The sequence below is a fragment of the Rhamphochromis sp. 'chilingali' genome, assembly GCF_963969265.1.
Source record: "Rhamphochromis sp. 'chilingali' genome assembly, contig: SCAFFOLD_82, whole genome shotgun sequence".
In the NCBI taxonomy this organism is placed as follows: Eukaryota; Metazoa; Chordata; class Actinopteri; order Cichliformes; family Cichlidae; genus Rhamphochromis; species Rhamphochromis sp. 'chilingali'.
In genome coordinates, this window is record NW_027667083.1 from 45,493 (window position 1) to 66,785 (window position 21,293).

A 21,293-nucleotide genomic window follows, 5' to 3' on the forward strand; every position below is an offset into this window, starting at 1 on the left:
TTACAAATGCTCAGGCAGGACCAATTAAGTAAATTATGGGATTAGTTATCTCGCGACTTCTTGGACAGCCAATAGCGATCGTCCTTACGTAGGCGTTGACAAAACTGGGCGCGATTGGGAACTGCTTTCTACAAATCGTCAGAGGACAGGATGCCTTCGCTGACTCTTAGGGGAGTGACAGTGAATTTCCCCTTTTCTCCGTATGAATCTCAGAAGGCATACATGAACAAAGTAATCGAATGTCTTCAGGAGGTAAGAATCGACTGTCATGTGTATGTCTGTTGATGGAAATGGGGGCAATACCGAGTAGTCATGGCTGCTGGGCTTTGGAGTTGACACATTTCTTGCAAGTATCAGCTCGTCTCACAGCTGCTATCCAGGCTAGATGACTTCTTTTGGTAACATCTGATACACGAGCTCCCTCATGATGCTTCCAGGTGGGGAAAGAATAAAAATAGAGCCGATTTTCCAGCTTATTCCCTTCCCGATCGTGCGATTTAACAACCAACAACACATTAAGTGCGAGCCATTGCTGATGCTTTCGCTCCTTCAGCCCTTTGTTTGGCCTGCTAAAATGGCACTTCGGCAGTCACACCCCCTCCCGTGACATCACGCTCCAAAGCCCCATGAAGCCACCATGCTTACCATTTGCCGAAAGACAAGCCGTCTGACGTCTGCTTGTCCAAAATGTAGCTTCACATAATATAATGATAATAATGGGGAAAAAAACATATGACAAAAGAGGCTTCATGTCATTGACCTGTCCTTAGAATTTCTTTACAGTTTCTATGTAATACAATAAATAGCACTCTGCTGACTTGTCTTGGGTTTACCCTGGCTCTTGACAGCTGACAAACAGCTCAAATACCCCCGATGTTTAATCAAGAACTGATTTAAAAATCTGCCTTTTCATGTGTATGAATGATTACAATGTTTTTCAATCATAAAATATTTGCTCTGGCAGTGAAAGCTTACTGAACCTGAACCATCCTTATGTTAGGCTCCCGAGACAGTTTTGCACTAAACATGTGGTTGTGTACTCTCTCTGATAGTTTTTTTCTACTTCTCACCACACTACACATCTGGCCAAAGGTCTGATCAGTTTATGCAATTGCAAGGTGTATATCCACATATCAGCCACAAGTCACAAGAATTTCTACTTCTACAGTGCTGGTCAGAGTTTGATCAAACTTGTACACAATTGTCACCTAATGGATCTTGACACACGCTGTGCTGTTTTATTTATTTATTTATTTTTCACCTTACCTTTTAACTGATCTGTGCAGATATCTGCCCTTTTATGAACCTGATCTGCTAGATATTTCTTTCTGCTAAAAGGGAGATCTTTCTCCACAATGCCAAATCTTTGCTCATAAAAGCGTAGTCTAATACCTGGAAGTCTCTAATATTTTAATGTTGTTACCATCACAATTTGTGTTTTTGGGTTTTCTCCGTTTGTTTTTTATTTTATTTTATTTGATGTATATCTTTACCTGTCTGGTTATTTCAGAAAGTCAATGGGGTTCTGGAGAGCCCAACAGGCACAGGTAAGACTTTGTGCCTGCTGTGTGCCACCCTGGCCTGGAGGGAGAACTTCAAGGACACCATGTCTACCTGTATGATGGCAGAGAGGCTGGGCCAGGAGATGTTTCCAAACACACCTATGTCTTCCTGGGGGACAGCTGACGGTGACAAACCATGTATGTTTGTATCATCTGCAAATCAAGAGTCATTTGTAATTTTACTTGTCAAAGAAGAATAACAGATACATATACAAAAACGCAAAGGATATAAGCTACGAAGACATGCTGTGTGCTTACATCGCTATGCAATAGAAAATGAGCTAGCACTGATTTCTTTATATTTTGATAAATGGTAAATTGACTGCTTCTTCTATAGTGCTTTTCTACTCTTTTTGAGCACTCAAACCACTTTATATTTTGTTAGGAAAATAGGATTTAACGATTCACTCAAACATGTAATGTTTCCAAACATACATGGAAATATTCTACATATTTCAAGACAGCATTTGTACTACTCTAACAAGGTTGTAAGTCAATATTTGGTAGGATGTCCTTCTTCCATTCCCTGTCAAGATGGGTTGTCATCCCCATGTTTCAGCTATGCATTCAAATCGTACAAAGAATGGTTGAGATGTAGGAGGCTGCTCAGCTTGGTGTTCAGGGGCTCCATGAGGTGGTAGCACAGCTAATAGCTGTGGCAGGTGCTCAGTCTCTCGCTTTGGGAAAACAGCTGTTGTAGAAATGTCAATCTGGACAGAAGGCTGATATAGAAGTTTAGAATATACATCATGTTGCAACTTTTGCATATTTATTGCTCAGCTGTTTAATCTGTTCAAACTGTATTGTCTGTGTTCTTTTGGATCATTGCATAAATTCTCAAATTTCTTCAAAGACAGATTTGCGCATATACACTGTTAGTAAATGAGGCCCAATATCCCAGAAGTTTGACTTGATGGTATACTATGTTAAAAAGTGTTCAGTTAATTTTTTTCAGCAACGTATAAAGCCCTAATTGTCTTTTCTTATTGTTGTCAAGCCTACTACACTGATGTCCCCAAGATCATATATGCAACGAGGACACATTCTCAGCTTACACAGGTTATTAATGAGTTAAAGAACACTTCATACAGGTAAGCATTTCTAACTTTTTGATCATGCATGATTGTCTGAATGACAGCTATTCACAATATAAAACAACATTTCTAATAGGTTTTGTGATCATGGTGTAATGAGGACACCAAACCCCTACTGTTAGTATATACTAGGGAGATACAAATTTTAATTACCAGGTTTACAGTATACATTTTAGTATAGCTGAATTTGATCCTGGAATGGTACAATAGCTACCGTTTTTATTTTGTTTTGTTGTGTAATGAGTTCAGTTTCACAAAAAAACACTCAGGCCTGATAACTGAAACCTAATAACAGAATGTATCTGACAAAGTTTAACAGGCTAAAAGATCTCAAAAAGCAACACACAAGTCCCAATTAACCAAATACTACTGGTGCTTTAAAGGGTTATTACATAAGCTATAATCATTTTGAAGTCTTACTGAGTGCAGCACCTTTTGTCTGTTCTGGTTTTTTTGGCTATTTGTGGTAAACCAGTTCTCCCATGTCTCTTTCGATTCAGCCCAAAGGTGTGTGTGATGGGCTCAAGAGAGCAGTTGTGTATTAACCAGGACGTCATGTGTCAGAAGAGCAACCACGTCAAAGTAAGTTATAAAGGCAATATTAGAGATATAAATATAATGGGATGTTTTAACTGCTATGTCTAATGAATTGTTTTAAACACAAAACAGTGAATTTCTTCAAGCTCACTGCTGGAAAAAAAGGAGGAAAATCTACTTAAAGTTTGACTACATTCACAAAGAACAAAAATCAGTTGTGCCAACTGTATTCTATTGGACTTCCACTCGAAACAGTAACTTCATCCTTGTTCTGGTCAGCCGCCAACAGTAGCATTATAAAATCAGTTCTCCACCTGCTGCAGGTTCTGGTTGGTGTGGTGCCTTCAGTGTGCATTAGATCTCAGGAACACAAGCACTACTATCGCCCGCTCTAGTTCAAGACGGTGGAGCTTTATTATATCTGAGAGCAAGATGAATTCCTCATTTTTGTGGAAGCAGCTCAATGAAACCAACGGCCACCACACCAGCCCCTTTACATGAATTCCAAATCCTGCTCCTCACATACAAGGTCTTAAATAATCAGGCCCCATCTTATCTTAATGACCTTGTAGTACCATATCACCCTATTAGAGCACTTCGCTCTCACCCTGCAGGCCTACTTGTTGTTCCTACAGTATTTAAAAGTAGAATGGGAGGCAGAGCCTTCAGTTTTCAGGCCCCTCTTCTGTGGAACCAGCTTCCAGTTTGGATTCAGGAGACGGAGACTATGATCATGCTTAAAACCTTCCTCTTTTCTAAAGCGTATAGTGAGGGCTGGATCAAGTGACCCTGAATCCTCCCTTAGTTATGCTGCAATAGGTGTCTACTGCTTCTACATTTTAAATATTTACAACATTACATCATGACAATTTTCTAATTTTGGTGGGCTCAGGCCATTTGCTAGTAGTTGTCTTTCTACTGCGTGCCAATAGTGCCTCTACCAACTTGTTATACTTGTTCAGTGTCAAACAGGGAAACCTATCCAGGGTAAATTTTCTCAGAGTTTAAAGTAGGCTACTCCTCCACATTCAAACGAGCCAGTTGAGGTGGTTTGGGCATCTTACAAGACCTCACCAGCATGTCAAAAAATAGTTATTTCATCTGCAACAAGAGTGTCTCAACCGTGTTTTTCACGTAACAGTCACATGAAGATTCACCTTCCAAGGCCTCCCCCCGCAGGCCCTCTCAGTCCCAAAGGTCAGAGACGGGTCTCCTCTTCTCCAGTGATTTATGGTGCCTGGGTGTGCCAGTCTACATATAACTTGCAATACCTAACTGTGTGTGGAATAAAGCATAAAAGACATATGTGACGCTATCCTTTCTAATGTCTGTATGTGTACTATTAAAAATGAGCCAATGAGCTAGCTGGTGGAAAAAAAATGATAAGTAACGGGTTATGGGTAGATAGTTAGTGATTTTTGTCTTATTGTGGAATCAATTTTTTTGTTTTTCAGGTTCATATGTGCAGAGGAAAAGTTTCCACCAGGTCATGTGTCTACTACAAAAAACTTGAAGGTAATGGTCTAACAGAGTGACTATATCCGTGTAGCATAATAGTCTAGAAAAGCATGTAATTTACCTTTTTTGTTTGTGTTGTACAGACTACATATATCATTCAAATATTATATTATTCAACACTAATAACTTTCTATGTATCGCACAACCTTGGCCTCACGTACTGCTGTGAGGAAGTTTGAAGTCCAGGAATGTCCAAAATGTGGATATTAATGAAATGTCTACTGCCTGCTTTTAGTGGCTGTAAAAATTTGAATGAAAATTGTTATGTTGAGAATGTGGTCCATGCATTTGTTACTTCGAGGATAGCAAATTATAATAACTTGTTATGACGCCGTTCTATAACTTATATAAAAATCCCCCATTTGATAGAAAACAGGAAACTTGACACGTGTCATTTTTATACATCTCTCTGTAAATTTTTATCTGCACATATGAATTTGGTTTCTTGTGTATAAAGGACTACTTGTGTTTATATCTGTCTTGCTATAAGAGCTGTGTAACCATCCCAAATTTCTAATTTCTGGGAATATAAAGGTTTAATCTATTCTATTCTATTCCATCAGTGATTTATAGCAATTTATCTTATAAATACTCAATCTTAAGCTTGATCTTCTTTTTTTCTTCTAGAAAAGAGCACTGATAGAGACTTTGTTAGTTCTATCCTTGATGTGGAGGATTTGGTCCAATTTGGCAACAAGCAGAGGTGTGTAATTGATGTGTTCTTTTTTTTTGTAAATTTCTGTTTCACTAATAAGTCTCTGTTCTGCACTTTCTTACTTTGGTAAGAAATAATCAGCATTGGCAGGTGGGTATGTCTCTGTGTGACACCAAAGTATTGTCTTAATAGTAGCTAATGAATCAAATAGTATTTTATTAATCAGTCACTTGATTAGTAGTATCCTCTTTACTTCAGTATAAGATGCTATTTAGCGCTGTCCAGCAAAACCCTTTAAAACTGTAGCCAGTGTGAAACCCCTGTAGGTAATCTATAGATGGGTCACAACTTAAAGTTAAGCTGAACTCTTGATTGGAACAGTGAGGTGACCCAATAAATATGTTACAAAATAGAGGCATTTCATTATAGTGGGTGGAGTGGGTTAAGTGACTTGCAAAATGAATGGGGCTTAACAGATATTTGGTGTTAACCATTTAGGAATTGCAGCCATTTTTAATGCATCGTCCTCTATTTTTAGCAGTTTAAAAGTAGTTGGATAACTGACTGATAGACAGTTTCATGGCCAGGTAAGGACTGGTCTTTCATCATTTCATGACAAATTAAGCAGAAAAAAGATCTAGAGTTGATCAAAGTGTTGAATTTGTATTTTGTATCAGTTCACTAAAACTTTCAATACAAGGACCAAAGTCATATCAATACAATTGAAGGAGAAACATCATAATGCTGAAAAAACCCAAAGAAATCCATCAGAGGTCGAAAACAAAAATAAATAAGAGTGGTCAAATCAACAATCTAAAAGTACCTGGGTGTACCATAGCCGAAATAATAAAATGGCCACTGACACCTTATATAGGCTACTGATATCAGGACATACGGTGTCCTCACAGTTTATAGAGATCTTCACCCAAACTCCAGCACCCCAACCAATAGAAAGAGGCAAGGTGATTAGTGAGTTCAGGATGAAACCCTCAGCATCCATGAAGACACTAGCAAGATGGGCCACCCGAGATGAGCTGCTTGGGTGACTCAAATACATGATAAGGAATTGTCATGCACAATCCCTCTAGCACACGCACCATTGACATGGCAACTAGCAAAGGCTGGCTTAAAGGACAGCACAGAGGCTCTGATTGTGGCACCACAACAATAGGCCCTAAGCACCACTTCAATAAAGCCAGGAGTCAACCATAGCGCACAGGACCGAAACTGCAGAGTGTGCAATGGCTCCCCGGAGACTATCCAACACACAGTAGCAGGATGTAAGATGTTATATAGGCCTGGCTACACTTAGACCCAGCTATCAGGATGGGTCTGTTTTTGTTTGAAGTTCATGTATTTGATTTCGGATTTGCACATTTTTCCACAGAGTCTGTCCTTACTACCTCTCTCGTTCACTGAAACAAGAAGCAGATGTCATTTTTATGCCATACAACTACCTGCTAGATCCAAAGGTGAGCTCAGTCATCCATCCTCATTACATCTCAGGATGATATATGTGACCATAATTGAGCATTGAAAGAGACTTTAGTGTTATGATTGGCACTGTCATTTCCAATTTCCATGAATCCTAATATTCAACTGCCACTCTCTCGCTCTCTCCGTCTTTCCATTCCACAGAGCCGTAAGGCACTCAGTATCGACCTGAATGGAGCTGTGGTTATCTTTGACGAGGCTCACAATGTGGTATGGTTATATCTTTCCTTTGTTAAATGTATTCACTAAGTAAACTAAATTAAAGCTTCGAAGACCAGAAGTGACCCACTACTAAGGCTTTCAAATTCATTTTAACTTGTATGCCACATAGAGCCTAAATAAAGACCGCTGGGCTGCTCAAACCCTAAGCACATATTAAAACAAATGCTTCCAGATTTTCCTTTTGTTTTAGTGTAGAGAAATACAAGTACATGCACAAATTCACATTAATGAACTATCCTTTTGCAAGCCAGATATTGAACAGCATAGCTTCACAAAAAAATGCATTTTTTAATAAATCCCATGTCATTACTGTGCATTACAAGTGATTGATTACAGTAGATCTACAATTTCACAAAATGCTCAGTGTACAGTATTTAAACATGAACAAATATTTTCTTTTATTAATTAAAGAACCTAAAAAACATAAATTCAAACTCCTGTATGAAATGTACTCTTGGGCATACTAAAGTACTAATGTCATCATCATGCCATAATAGTTGAAGTGAAATGTATTAAAATTTCCAGTTACTTAAGCTTTACAAACAATTTGTAATAAATAAAACACAATGTGGTGCGATCACTATTATTTATAGGCTGATACATATTCCATTTTCAAACATGAAGAGAACGTTTGCAGACCTTTCAATTTGGGGTAGCAATGTTTATATTATATTAGATTAGATAAAACTTTATTAATCCCTCCGGGAAATTTTACTTCTTTTATTTGCAGGAAAAGACATGTGAAGAATCAACATCATTTGATCTCACTCCCTACGATGTAGCCTCAGCCATTAATGCTGTGGACAGGCTGCTTGTGGAGCAGTCTAAAGAAATCAGCCACAGAGACTCTGTGAATGTAGACTTTCATGGAGAAACCTCCGCTTCTGGTAAGAAAACCTACTTGTCTCAATTTCTCAGGTTATATACATGTTTCTAAAAGAGTTTTCCATGGAATATAGTATAGTTATGTATAAATTTCATGGCATTTTGGGCTACTTGTATACTTGTATAAGTTTGGATTTACTTCTACCTTTTAAGTCTTCACTAACTTTATTAGCCTTAGTTTAGCCTTGGCCTTATTAAATTATTAATAGTAATAATTTTTTGTTGTTTTGTAAAGCAAGTAAAGGATTGTCAGCTGCACGTCTTTTAATATTTTCTTTTTTTGTTTTAGGTTTCAAATTAGGTTTGTCCACCATTGCAAAAATCAAACGTAAGTATTTATTAAAGTGTTGCGGAGTCAGTCGTCCTGTTGGTTTGTGACAAGAGTTAATTTTCAAAACTTATTTTCTGCTTTAACAGAGATACTACTGGATCTGGAAGCTGCCATTGATGCCTATGATCCAAGTGATCAAGGCATTACCAAACCTGGAATGTAGGTGACAGCATGGTAGAACAAATAAAGTGTGGTCATAGAATGTCTCTGTAGTTAGTACCTTAACCGTAGTGCGGGTTCTCACTTAAAGCTGCTGAGAGAATGATTCTGAATCTTAACTGTTATAATAAACCTAATAAGCACTGCATGTCTCTATGTTGTGTCTTAGCTTCATCTATGAGGTGTTCGAAAAAGCTAATCTGACCTTCAGCAGCAAGACAGCAGTCTATGAAGCTCTGGAGCACATCATTGGATACCTGGCACAACGTAAGGCATCATATTTTGGCTTAGACACATTATCACATCATTTATCATTTGTAACATTGGCTGGTTTTATTATACCGATCAGTGCAACTAATTAACAAATGACCTGTTTAATGCATGTTTCTCCTCAGAGCCAGGAATATTTCTCAATACTAGTGGACTCCAGAAGCTTTCTGATATCATACAGGTACACTTTGTATGGCTATTAAAGAATTTGGTCAATATTAAACTTTTTTTGGGGGGGGGGATTTTTGTCTTTTTGAGTGAAAATTAATATGCATTGGTCCCATATTATTTGTGTGGCCTAACAGATTTGATTGAGGACAGTCAATAAAATTATAGAATTCATTACTCTTCGTTGTATAAAGAGTAGTTATTTAATCACCTTGTGGCATGTTTGAAGGTTCCCCTTTGTTTTGTTATTTCAGCTGGTATTTTGTGGTGAACCGTCAGAAAAGGAGAAACTACACCAGATGGAAACCAACACGGCTCATTTCAAGGTGTGTTCATTAAGTCAATGGAATTTTTTTTTTTAATTTTTTTTTTTTGGGGGGGGGGGGGGGGGATACAATTCGTGTTCATATTGGAACCAGCTAAAAGTAGCATATCTTTGCCACAACTATCACCATTGTTCCGGTATATTAAATTTAAAAAGAAATCTTGGAAATTAAATAACTAATTATGAGCTTCTGTCATTTGTTCGGCTCAGGTTCATATCCATCGGGACACCAGCATTCACTCAAAAAAACATAGTGTTGATATGTGGGCTTCAGGTTCATCAAAAAAGCAAGGTAACGGTGCACAACCTGATGCATTGTTGTGTTACATGGATCCACATTGACAGAATGAATTTTATTAATACCATTTATATATTTCCGCTAGAGTGTGAACCCTGTTAAAAGTTATAGTTTCAATCGTTATTAGTGTATGAAAGATTCGTACTACAGGTAAATGTGATGTGTTTCTCTGGAAATTGCAGGAAATATTCTGAGTTACTGGTGCTTCTCTCCGGCCTTCAGTATGCAAGATCTGGTGAATCAAGGCATTCGCTGCATCATTCTGACAAGTGGTACCCTATCGCCCCTGTCTTCTTTCACATCTGAGATGAGAATGTAAGTTAGCTGTCACTCTGACTGCCCTGCTGCACAATTACATTTTTCCCACACCAGCTTGAGTAGCAACTACTTTAAAATAAAAAAAACAACAAAAAAAAAACAATCACCTTTATACCTGTTTAGTCTGAACATTGAACAGAAGAATTAAACCCTTTCTACAGTGAACTGCTGTTTGATGTAGAAACTGTTCACTATCTCATAATTTAAATCTTCTGTTCATTATTTGATTTTTCTAGCAATTGAACGATGCTCAACATAAAAGTTAATGATTCATTTTATAGCCAGGAGAACTTGTTTGACATGGTCTATGAATAAATCAGAATGATTCTGACAATACACAGATCTATGTAATCCTCTAACAATTTGTTAGCATCCAAAGGCATTGTCATCTCTGCTATATACAGTGTAGTATATAGCGAGACAAGACGATGAGGCTCCAATTCCATGCAGTGCAAATGACTAACAATAAATATAAGAAGAGTAAGAAACAAATACACACTTTATGACTAAAGTAAAAGGATCAATAACAATTTAAATTTACAAGTTACAGTTGAAAGAGTTAAATTGACCTTGATGGTCAAAGGAGCTTGCAAAGGAAAGCGTCTGGACTTCTTTAAGTTGCTTGAAGACGTTTCACCTCTCATCCGAGAAGCTTCTTCAGTTCTAAGGTCAAATGGTGGAGAGTCCCAGATATAAACCTAGTGGGAGTTTCCCCCCACAGAGGGACAAAAGGACCCCCTGATGATCCTCTAGTCGCCTGAGCCAAGGTGGGAAACTGGGTGTGGGTCCCAATCAGCCAGAGTTTCGGGTGTGTTCATTGTGAAACCTGGCCCCACCTTATCATGCGAATTCCTGAGGTCAGATGGCCCAGGATGTGAGTGGGCGTTAAGGCGTCTGGGAAGGATCTCAAAACTGGATTATAGATGGCAGAGAGTTGGTGTCGTAAACCCCGCCTCTGTTCAAAGATGGTCGCTCACAGTGGACATAGATGGCTTCTTTCACTCCTCTTTCAAACCATCTGTCCTCTCTGTCCAAAATGTGAACATTGGCATCCTCGAAAGAGAATGCCAATTGACCTTGATGTTATTTAAAGTGACGAGTGTAGCAGCTTGTAAATATGGGCAGGATTCTTGAGAGTGGAGTTAGTCAGTATGACACATGCCGATGAATTTGCGGCATTTTATCTTTACATTTTCAAAAAATTCTGTCTAATACATCTAACATATATGGTTTTCTGTAAGTGTAATGCTTTTTGAAAATGTTGTAACCTCCAATTTTTCTGTCCTTCACTGAATAGAAATTCATCATGAAGTATCATATGAAGTAGCATTACTAGTAAACTTTTGTTTGCTGCATGGACAGCGGGGTAAACCTAAAACTTGATCACAGTGAGTTTCTGCTCCTCCTCTTACAGAGAATTCCCAGTATGTCTGGAGAACAGCCATGTGATTGAGCGCGACCAGATCTTTGTGGGCGTCATTGCACAAGGCCCAGATGGAGTGCCCTTAAGTTCAGCGTTTGATCGAAGGTCAGTATTCTTTTTTTAGCATATGATTACTTTCTAACAGGTCACTTTGGAAATTTGCAGTTGTTTGAAATGAAATATGTTTTGCCATATGCCTAAATACAAATTAAGGTGCATGGCAAAACTTATAATTTGCTCATTTATTTGCTAGTTTTTCTGACTTCTGGAATCAATTATCGTTGTGTAACGATATTTTTTTCTCATGTTTTGATTTATTATAAAGTCAAGTTAAATCCTTTTATGTGTATGTAAGACTTTAGTTAATTTTTATATAATACTAATTCAAGAAAACAGTCTTTTCTATGCACTTTGTATTGCAAGATAAGTATTAGAAAGAACACCCCACCAATCATACTGTTTTATATTCTGCACTCCAGATGGATTGAGTGCGTTAAAATATTTTTCATGTTAATTGTGATGACTGCCTTAACGCGTTTAAGCCTGTTAACGCCAGATTAACGTGTGAACGCTGACAGAACTAATATATACCTACATTGGTTCTGACTGTGAAGTTTTTACTTGATTGCTAAACTCAAACTTTAAATTTCTGTCACAGGTTTGTTCCTGAAAACATGGCATCTTTAGGCAACACTGTTGGTAAGATCACAATATACAGTATTGAAATTGTTTGGTTTTGCTGTTTCTAAGGAGATTTTTTTTTCTTACTGACATCAGCAACACTGTTAACTTAATGCTCTGATCTTCATGGTTATTTCATATTGCTTATTATCTTTTTCATTAAGTGATGACGTACCTGAACCCAGTTTCCGGGCCCAAACTACTCTGCATTTATTGAGGCTGTTGTGTTTTTAACACATTTTAAGGCTTTTATCTTGTTCTATTCAATCTGAACAAGCCCATTTTAAAAAAAAAAAGTTAGCGTCCATCCTTCGGCTGTATGTTGTAATGTTTTTTTTTAGAAATCTCTCGATCAGAACATGGCGTACTATGTTTAGGTGGAAACTAGCAAGCTAACTCTCTGCTAACTTTTAACTCTGTTAAATTTCATAAATTCTATTTTCACAGATGCCTGGATTTTAAACTTAATTGTTACCTTGGTTTTGATTGTGATACAGTTTTGTAACCTGTGTTCTTTTCTCAGCCAACCTGAGTCGTCTGGTTCCTCATGGACTCTTAGTATTTTTCCCTTCCTTTCCTTCAATGGAAAAAACATTGGAATTCTGGAGGGTAAGTGTAATTCAGCAGAATCACCTGTGGAAAACCATAAGGGTTTGGGTTTTTTTTTTTTTTTTTTTTTTAGCTTTTCTAGTCACGTTTATGTTTTGTGTTCTCTTTCTCCATGAATTATATTTTGTATTGTCTAGCAAATTAGAAATACATTTAATGGAAATTTAATATACAGACAACTCTGCTATTGTTTCCAGTGGATGATGGGCCATGCAGACGAGCTTTTGCAACAGTCGTATACGGATCGAATGGCCCGGAGCAATGGGCCAGACACCCTTCTCAAAGTCCACAAAACTTCTCAAAGTCCACAAAACTTTGAGAAGTTTTGTGGACTTCTAACTATACCCTTACGTTCACGTGGTCTGTCCAGCATTCTCCCTGGTAACCCTGTCCCGGGTAGTAGGAACTGTTCCTTTGACGTTCTATTACCAGGGGCCTTTTAAATCGCTCTTTGTGTGGCCCCTCAACCAGGACCAGTTTGCCATGGGTGACCCTACCACGGGGCAAATAGCCCCCTCACAATTTAGCCTCTGGGATACCTGGGACATACAAACCCCTCCACAACGATAAGCTGGTGGGGCGGGGAGCCATCAGGGTGCGTAAGGGTACAGTGTGCATATTTTAAAAAATAGCATGTAAAGATATCAAAATATAAATGTAATAATTAAAAGTAAAAAGCCTTTTAACCAGTATGAACTCATTTCTTTCTTTCTTTCTTTTTAAGTGAGGTACTCCACAGTCAATTTAATCATTTATAACAATCTAAGATGTTACTGTATAAAGTAATTTCCTGCGTGTGTATATGTGTTATCACCAGGCTACTGGACATGCAAACCGCATTGAGAAGTTAAAGCCCATGTTTGTTGAACCTACAGAGAAGGGCACCTTTAATGAAGTTAGTATTTATTTATATTTTAGGTGTCTTATCACTCGGCTGTGAACCCCTCTTTAAACATTTCACATCTGAAGAAATATCCTAAGCTTTTTATAGTTATAAAAATCTAAAGATTTGAAAGAAATTGAGCTTCTTTCTGTCTATTCCTAGGTCATTGATGGTTATTACACCAAAGTCAATGATCCCCGATCCAAAGGAGGAGCCTTCTTTGGTGTGTGTCGAGGGAAGGTGAGGAGGCTGTCCATGGACTCTGCAAAAGTCCTACAATGTTTTCTGTTGTCATGTTTCAGCTCCAACTTTTGCTGTATAGTGTGGGTATACAGTTGTGATCAGAAGTTTACATACAATCATCATGATCATGAATGTTCGTACAAATCATCCATCTGTACCATACTTGATAGTTGGTGCAGTGTTGTTAGGTGTTAAGCCCTCACTTTTACTCGTCCAAACACACCTTGTAATTGTGGACAACAACTCGATCATTGTTTTTCTCGGTCCAAAAAACTGTTCTCCAGAAATCATTTGGCTTATCTATGTGGACACCTGCAAATGTTGTAGTTGTTGATATCCTAGAGTCCCCCCCTTCAGAGCATGGTAAAGTAGTGAGTCATTTGAATATCTTGTATTTAATTGAAGTTGTTTGAACTAATGATCTTGGAATTGCAGTTCAGAATGGTTCCAAGAGACCTTCCCAATTTACATAAACTGAGTTCCTTGGACTTTCATGTTGTTCTGAATATTTGTCCTTTTTATGCTTGCAAAGAGAAACTTCCAGCTGTAATAAATCACAATCACTGATGAGTTTAATGGCCTTGACCTCATCAATTTGAAAGACAAAGACCTTATGAAAGATTTAAGTGGATGTCTGTTGATATTTGAGTTTATTTATATGCCTTTGACCCTGTGCGATTAATATAAAATCTCAATTAATTTAAAGTAGTGCATCCAATAATGTTCAAGTCATAATAGATGAATGCTGTAAAACCATTTCAACCTGGAAAAAGAGCAGTTGAAAGAAATCATTAGAAGCCCAAAATAATCATGACATTCATACCCATGATGAGTGTTCATAAACTTCTGATCACAATTGTATATGATATTCAAAGGACATGTCATATCTTTGGTACCCTTGTCCTCTTGTGTCAACATCAGGCAATTTTTTTTCTTTTGTTTACAAGTGTATTACCATACAATGTTTTGGGAATGACTGTTCATTTTTGTGACATGAATATCTCTCTTTGTTAACCGTTTTATGCTGTTTTTCCATTTTGCAACCTACCTCTTTTTCTATGATGGCTGTGACTAATTGGATAAACATTTAAGAAAACGTAGATATGGAGTTAGGATTCTCTTTCATTTTAATGTAGGGTTACACAAAAACTTTCTCTCAAAGCTGCTATGTAATTATATCTTCTTGTCTTAGGCGAGCGAGGGTCTGGATTTTGCAGACATGTTTGGTCGGGGTGTCATCATTACTGGCCTTCCTTTCCCTCCAAAAAAAGACCCTCGCGTTGTCCTGAAAATGCAATTTTTGGATGAGATGAATCAAAAGAATTCTGTAGGACAAAAGGTGAAAGAAAATCAACAAAATTAACTATTGAGGTACACTAAAGGATTGCTTGGTCGTATAACGGTAGTTGGATTTCTGTGTGTGTGTGTGTGTGTGTGTGTGTGTGTGTGTGTGTGTGTGTGTGTGTGTGTGTGTGTGTGTGTGTGTGTGTGTGAACAGTACTTATCAGGGCAAGACTGGTACAGACAGCAGGCTTTCAGAGCTGTGAATCAGGCCATTGGTAGAGTGATTCGTCACAAGGAAGACTATGGAGCGATCTTCTTGTGTGATCAGAGGTCAGATATAGACCACGTTTACTTAATTAAGTAACATCATACAAGAGGGAACATTCTCCACTATACCAGACAGTGTCTCCGAAGCTTCACATTTAAAAAATTCTCAATTAAGTGCTTAGTTCACCTTATTAATTGAAAATGTAAAAAAGTATTCTTAAACTAAAATGAAAAGTTTCCCAACAGATTTAAAAATGCTGATACCCGGGCCATGCTTCCATCATGGGTGAGGTCTTATGTGCGCCTCTATGACACCTTTGGCAAGGTCGTCCGTGATGTCTCTCAGTTCTTCAGGACTGCACAAAAAATGGTGGGTAGTCGCACCTGCACAGTTCATACAATGCTGCAAATTCTTTCATTATTCAGTTTTGTTAAGGAACCAGCTAATAGTACTGTTGGTAATCCAGATTTGTGGGTAGGTTTTTTAAGCTCTGAAAAGATAGGAAACTTGAGTTGTGATTTAAAACAAAAAAAATCCAGAGTAGTTAAAAATGTGAATATTTACCTTGAGTATTTTCATTAATGTCTATGGCACTATTTATCTCGCCAAAATATACTTTTAATGAACTTTGATTTCTAGTTTTTTCTGCCAGTTTTTTTATAATAAAGTTAGAGTTATGGGTTTTTGTAACACCATGCCAACCTTTGTTGTCGGATTCTTTTAATAATAAATATCGGCTAACATATCATATCATTGCATGTGCAGTAAAATGTGTAGACGCTTTTATGAAAGTTGTTTGCAGGTCAGTTGGTCAGCTTCTACTGACAGTGTGTGCATTAAACATTTAAGAGGCCTGTGGTTGGGAAGAAGGCTCCAGCACACAACCACGAGACTGAGTGTTCACGAGACACTCAGTCCTCCAGTTCCACTTCTCGCCGCTACTTGCAAACTTCTCACACCCAGAAGGCCAAGGTGTTGGACACATACCTTCCCAGCTTGAAGAGGAGGAGACTCAGTTAGTACAATGGATGTGGTTTGATGTTTTGCTATGTTTCGTTTTAGCATATTAAAGATCAAGGTGTGCTTTTGCTATACCAGATATATTTCACTAGAATGTCTTTACAATTCATTGAGTTTAAATGGAGAAAAACTACATTAGAAACAATGAGTTCAATAATAAATGGTATAAATTGAAGTGACTAAAAGCCAGTTAAACCGAAACCTACAGAAATGCAAATATTAGTTTTAAAATGTACAGCTGCCCCAATGTGAGTCCTTGATTATTTTTTTGTGATCAGATGAGAAGAATGGAGCCAATGACATGGCCAATTTCCTTAATCAGTATGAGGTGCTGCACAATAACAGGAGACCACTCAACTTGCTGGATGCTTTGGAGCAAGCCAGCAATACCATTGAAGAGGACATGCGAGAGCAAAAGGTAGATCATTTTCTGACATTGTCACAGTGTAAGAAGTACTAATTCACATCATGAGTAACAGACAAAGTGTGTGAGTAATTGTGTGTGTGTGTCTGTGTGTATGTGTGAGGGGGGATTACTATAGATTTTGAAGAGGATGAAAATTGGAAAGGCAGTTGGTACAAATGACATACCTGTGGAGGTATGGAGATGTATAGGAGGGAGAGCAGTGAAAATTTAACCAGATTGTTTAACATAGTCTTGGAAAGTGAGAGTATCGCTCAGAGAAGAAGGATATTGGTACAGTTATTTAGGATGTGCAGAACTATAGTAACTACAGCAGGATAAAGTAGATGAGATATACCAGCAGCTAAGGAAGATATATATTCTTGGTGCATATATACCAATCTGTTTCAGGTATGCTAAGGCACGAAAACTAGATTTGTTTTTTGCATTGAGTGTTAACAGAGAAGTATGCCAGTATGGTATAACGTTATAACTATTTTCCTAATATTGTGTTGGTTGTCCTTACTTTCCGAAACAGTCCAAAAGACCTCTGAAGGTCGTCTGGGTTATCTGGCACCAATATGTTTGCAGCCAGAGTTGTGTTCCTCAAAACATTTTTGAACGTATTTTACATTATCTTGCTTAGCCATCATGGAATACTATTTCCATGAAAGGGTGTGCATGATCTGCAACAATGTTTATGCAAAATTTACATCTCAAAGTAACATCCAAGTAATGATCATCTTCTACTGTGGCTCCATTGAAAGTGTGCTCACATGCTGCATCTGTTTATGGTTCTCTAGCTGCACCATGCCACACAAAAAGGCATTTGAGAGGGTCATTAATATGACCCAAAAAAATAATTCAATTCTAATTACCTATTATTGGCAGTGGACAGGGCTTAGCATGATCACCCTGACTGGTCTGAAGCTATGTAGCCCCATACTTATATGTGATCCACTCTGTATTCTGACAGCTTTCTATCAGAATCAACCAAGACTTTTTTAGCAGTTTTAGCCACAGTCGCTTTTTTTGATTAGTACACATAGGCCAGTTTTTACTCATTAGTGAGCCTTGGCCACCCATGACCCTGTCGCTGGTTCACACACTTTCTTTCTTGAACCACTTTTGATAGATACTGACCATTGCAAACTGGAAATTAATATAAACCAAGACAGGTACCATGATGAAGAGAGAATCAATCTTCTTCACTTCAGCTGTTAGGGTTCATAATGTTAAGCCTAATCTGGTATATAGAGAAGGTCAGAAGTATTCGCATTGTGTCTTTTTGGACCTCACATGGTAGCATGCCAAGAAAGGAAATATGGTACTGCAGAAATAAGTCAGAGTAAGAGCCAGATACATGAGTAGGTGTGCAGTAGGAATGACAGATGGGGATCTGATCTGGGCCACTTTTGTTTGCAGTACTAATGGTTGACAGATGAGGTCAGGCAGTAGTCTCCATGGACTGTGATGTTCTCAGACAACATTGTGAATTGTAGTGAGAGATGTAAGCACGTGGAAGACAGTCTTGAGAGCTGGAAGTATACTTAGTTTTTGATTGATTTCTGTACTTGTAAAATAGTGGTAAAAAAGTTTATGCTGCTCAGATTTTGTTTCTTCTAATGTCATTGAAGAAGCTGGGTGTCCCTGAGGATTTGTCTCAAGAACGTAAACCCAGCAGGGCTAAGACATTCCTGGCGGACATGAAGAAGTCCCTGAGTGAGGTCTGCTGTCACCGCATCATACGGGCGCTGCACACCTACGAAAAGACTGATGACCTGAATCACCTGCTGACTGAAACCGCATTTTTAGGCAAAGACACTAATACTCAGAATCTCCTACATGGTAAATCTTCTGCTGTCATAAATTAATAGCTGCAAAAATACCTCACTTGGTTAACACTGAGACTTTAAGAATGACAATATACTCACTGGAGGCATGAGAGTACGCTCTCTCACCTACATCTATGAAGTATACCTGCTTTGCACAGGTCTGAACTCGGAACACGTTTTCTAGATTTACGAGTAGTTCATATTACTCTCTAGGTAAAATGTGTCTAACCAATTCACTTATTTACAAATCCATTAAAGTCATTATCTTTTTTTCAACTCTTTCGAATTGAATGAAATATTTTAAATTATTATTTTTTTAATATTAATTTGTTTATTTAAAATCTCACGCCAGCAAAATAGTTGAAATATGTGCAGAATGCATTGACTTATTGAAACAAGCAGGGATTTTGATTTTCAACTTGGTCATGCACAGTACAAAATTGTAAAAGTTGTGTTTTGTCCAAATGGTAAAGATGAAATGAGCTTTAATTCAAGATAGAGAGAGAACTCTTTATTGTAATTGCACATTCATACCTATCACAATAGTAAAACAAAATAGAAAAATTTCCCACGTCGGCACTACAAACCAGGATAATTGTTAACATGGATTGTTTTTAATAACTGGGTAAAAATCTCTTGCAGTCAGTGATTTCCTAAATTGTCCCATCGACATCACCATATTTAATTTCAGCCTTCATACATGTTGACCATGGCTTGCCCACCTCAACTTGGATGAACTGGCATGTTTGGATACAGTGCAGATCATAGTTGGTCAATATGAATTTCCAGTCTTTTCTTAAATTGATTTCTCTACCATAATATGTATACGTAATGAAACTATGTACTGTGGATAGGATCATTGCGTTCTTTGTAGTTTGCCCAGTTTTTCACAATAGCTTAGGAACCCCTCAACCAATGTTACTTTTAAAAAACTGAATATACCTGTATTCATTATCAGACATTTACACAATACTAATAACAATGTCAAAGTCATAATTTCGCACCAATATAACAGTGTGTTAGTGGAATATTGCTAAAACAGTTTGTAGTTGATTGCTATTGCTGCCTTGTGTCACAGGCCTCTACCACTTTGTTCGCCCACACCACAAAAAGAGGTTTGATGAAAATTGCCAGAAGATGGCAAGGCAGGGCTGTGGATACAAACCTGATCACACTCTGTCCAAGGATAGGAAGAATACAGTAATGCTGCAGAACGGTAAGAAACATTATCTGATATTTACTTAGTGCTCTTGTGCGAACAGATCAAGTTAAATTTTAGTTAAATGCCTGCTGTGGATGTCATATTATAGTTTGTGGTGTATCTACTCACAGACAAGTCCAAGTAGTTTGGAGATGACATTTGGGTGGAAGATGTCAGACTGGCGTATCACCTCTTCCAGGATGTCTCCTATTCCAGCAGAGAAGATGACTTGTCATTTGAGGACAACTTTACAAAAATGTTTTCAACGTTCAATAAAATAAACCAGCCATTCAGTGACTCCCGTACCTCAGCTTGGCTTCAGAGTTGTGTTCTTATGAACGTATGTATGTATATGTGGACAGTGATTGTGGAGAAGTGTTCTGGCAAATTGGAAAGACAATTAAAATTACAAAAAGCCAAACAGACAAAAGCTGTCTTGGAATCAACATTCAAAACATGATCACTACTGTATAAAAAAAAAAGGTCCATAAATTACAAATGAATATGTTGCTTAACTGTAAACTGTAATCTCAGGTAACAAGGCAATTCAAGTGGCTTTTATTTTAATTTCAACCATGTATAGTGTTACAGTACAGAGTGAAGTGAGACAGCGTTCCTCTGAGACCCTGGTGCTACATACGACATATAACGGACAAACACAGGACTACTAACATCAGTCATAGTAAATGTTCTGTAAGAAAGATTGCCAACTCTAACTACATAAACCTGTAGTGGACATTTCAGTTAAGTAATTATATAATCTACACATTAAGGCCACTATTCAGCATCAACATGGACTGTCAACTTACAACATGAAGCATGTAGAGGTGAGCACTATTGCTGTTTTTCTAGCAATTTATATAGATCCAGCCAAGTGCTGCCTTTTGGTGGTTGCATTGTGCATAAGCAGCATGACCCTATAGAAAACAAGACGAAAGGAAAGCTTTGTACAATGTCATCACTCTGAGATGGACATCAAAAGTTTCCACGAGGACTCTGTGCCTCCCTGGACTACTTCAAGCACAAAAACAAGAAGGGCTGGAGATGTGTCAAACCTCAACATATTAACCAAAGGAAGAGCAGGGAAAGAAGAACTAAGTAAAATCACAGGGGGACCCTGAGAGCTTCAAAAGACCAATCCCTGGCGCTCTGATCAAGATTCCTGTGGATGCAACTCATCAGGGAATGGCAACGAGGAGGAGGAAGAGGAGAGGGGAGGCCTGTGGGAGTAGCATAGTGAGAACAACCACACATCTGCCAACTGAGTCAGCACTGCAGGATTGATCAGAATGACACAGAATGGCCCTGTCACAAGCCTATTTAGATATGCTTGAAAACAGACTTTGGGGGGACATGTGATACCACTGACTACTCCCCAGCTTTTTCCAACTTGGATGTTGTATGTGGAGTTTGTTGCTTTTTTCTCCTCTATCTCTCTCCACGTTTATATACATTATTTTAATCGTGTGTGTTTTGGTCTGCCTCTGTAATGTGAGTGTCAGCCCAGTGATGCTCCAATTCAAAGTGACATTGCTTTGGCAATGACTCCATCTAATGGTTAAATTTCTGAACTGCAGGCTAAGTAAGTAAGTAAACTTTATTTATTA

General features: G+C 38.0%; 1 protein-coding gene across 1 annotated transcript; it reads left to right on the forward strand.

The window, feature by feature from the left end:
* The first annotated feature begins 119 nt into the window (after positions 1 to 119).
* LOC308391456 (regulator of telomere elongation helicase 1-like) lies at positions 120 to 20,077 on the forward strand. Its single transcript, XM_080908020.1, has 29 exons — positions 120 to 252; positions 1,511 to 1,700; positions 2,560 to 2,653; positions 3,157 to 3,238; positions 4,648 to 4,708; positions 5,339 to 5,414; positions 6,754 to 6,838; positions 7,005 to 7,070; positions 7,813 to 7,969; positions 8,257 to 8,295; positions 8,385 to 8,457; positions 8,627 to 8,724; positions 8,853 to 8,908; positions 9,150 to 9,221; positions 9,431 to 9,512; positions 9,701 to 9,833; positions 11,251 to 11,364; positions 11,918 to 11,958; positions 12,464 to 12,549; positions 13,367 to 13,444; positions 13,595 to 13,672; positions 14,868 to 15,014; positions 15,174 to 15,289; positions 15,473 to 15,596; positions 16,077 to 16,242; positions 16,526 to 16,665; positions 18,288 to 18,498; positions 19,564 to 19,701; positions 19,818 to 20,077. The coding sequence occupies exons 1-29, from the start codon at positions 151 to 153 to the stop codon at positions 19,829 to 19,831; spliced, it is 2,919 nt and encodes a 972-aa protein (XP_080764146.1). The 5' UTR covers positions 120 to 150; the 3' UTR covers positions 19,832 to 20,077.
* Positions 20,078 to 21,293: the final 1,216 nt, after the last annotated feature.

What these genes read in the sequence shown, in the direction of transcription:
- LOC308391456 (XM_080908020.1), top strand. Translation starts at nt 151, where the DNA reads ATGCCTTCGCTGACTCTTAGGGGAGTGACAGTGAATTTCCCCTTTTCT. An exon ending in AGTTCAGCGTTTGATCGAAG is followed by an intron (nt 11,365 to 11,917) that starts GTCAGTATTCTT and finishes TTTCTGTCACAG; the next exon opens with GTTTGTTCCTGAAAACATGG. An exon ending in CTTGAAGAGGAGGAGACTCA is followed by an intron (nt 16,243 to 16,525) that starts GTTAGTACAATG and finishes TTTTGTGATCAG; the next exon opens with ATGAGAAGAATGGAGCCAAT.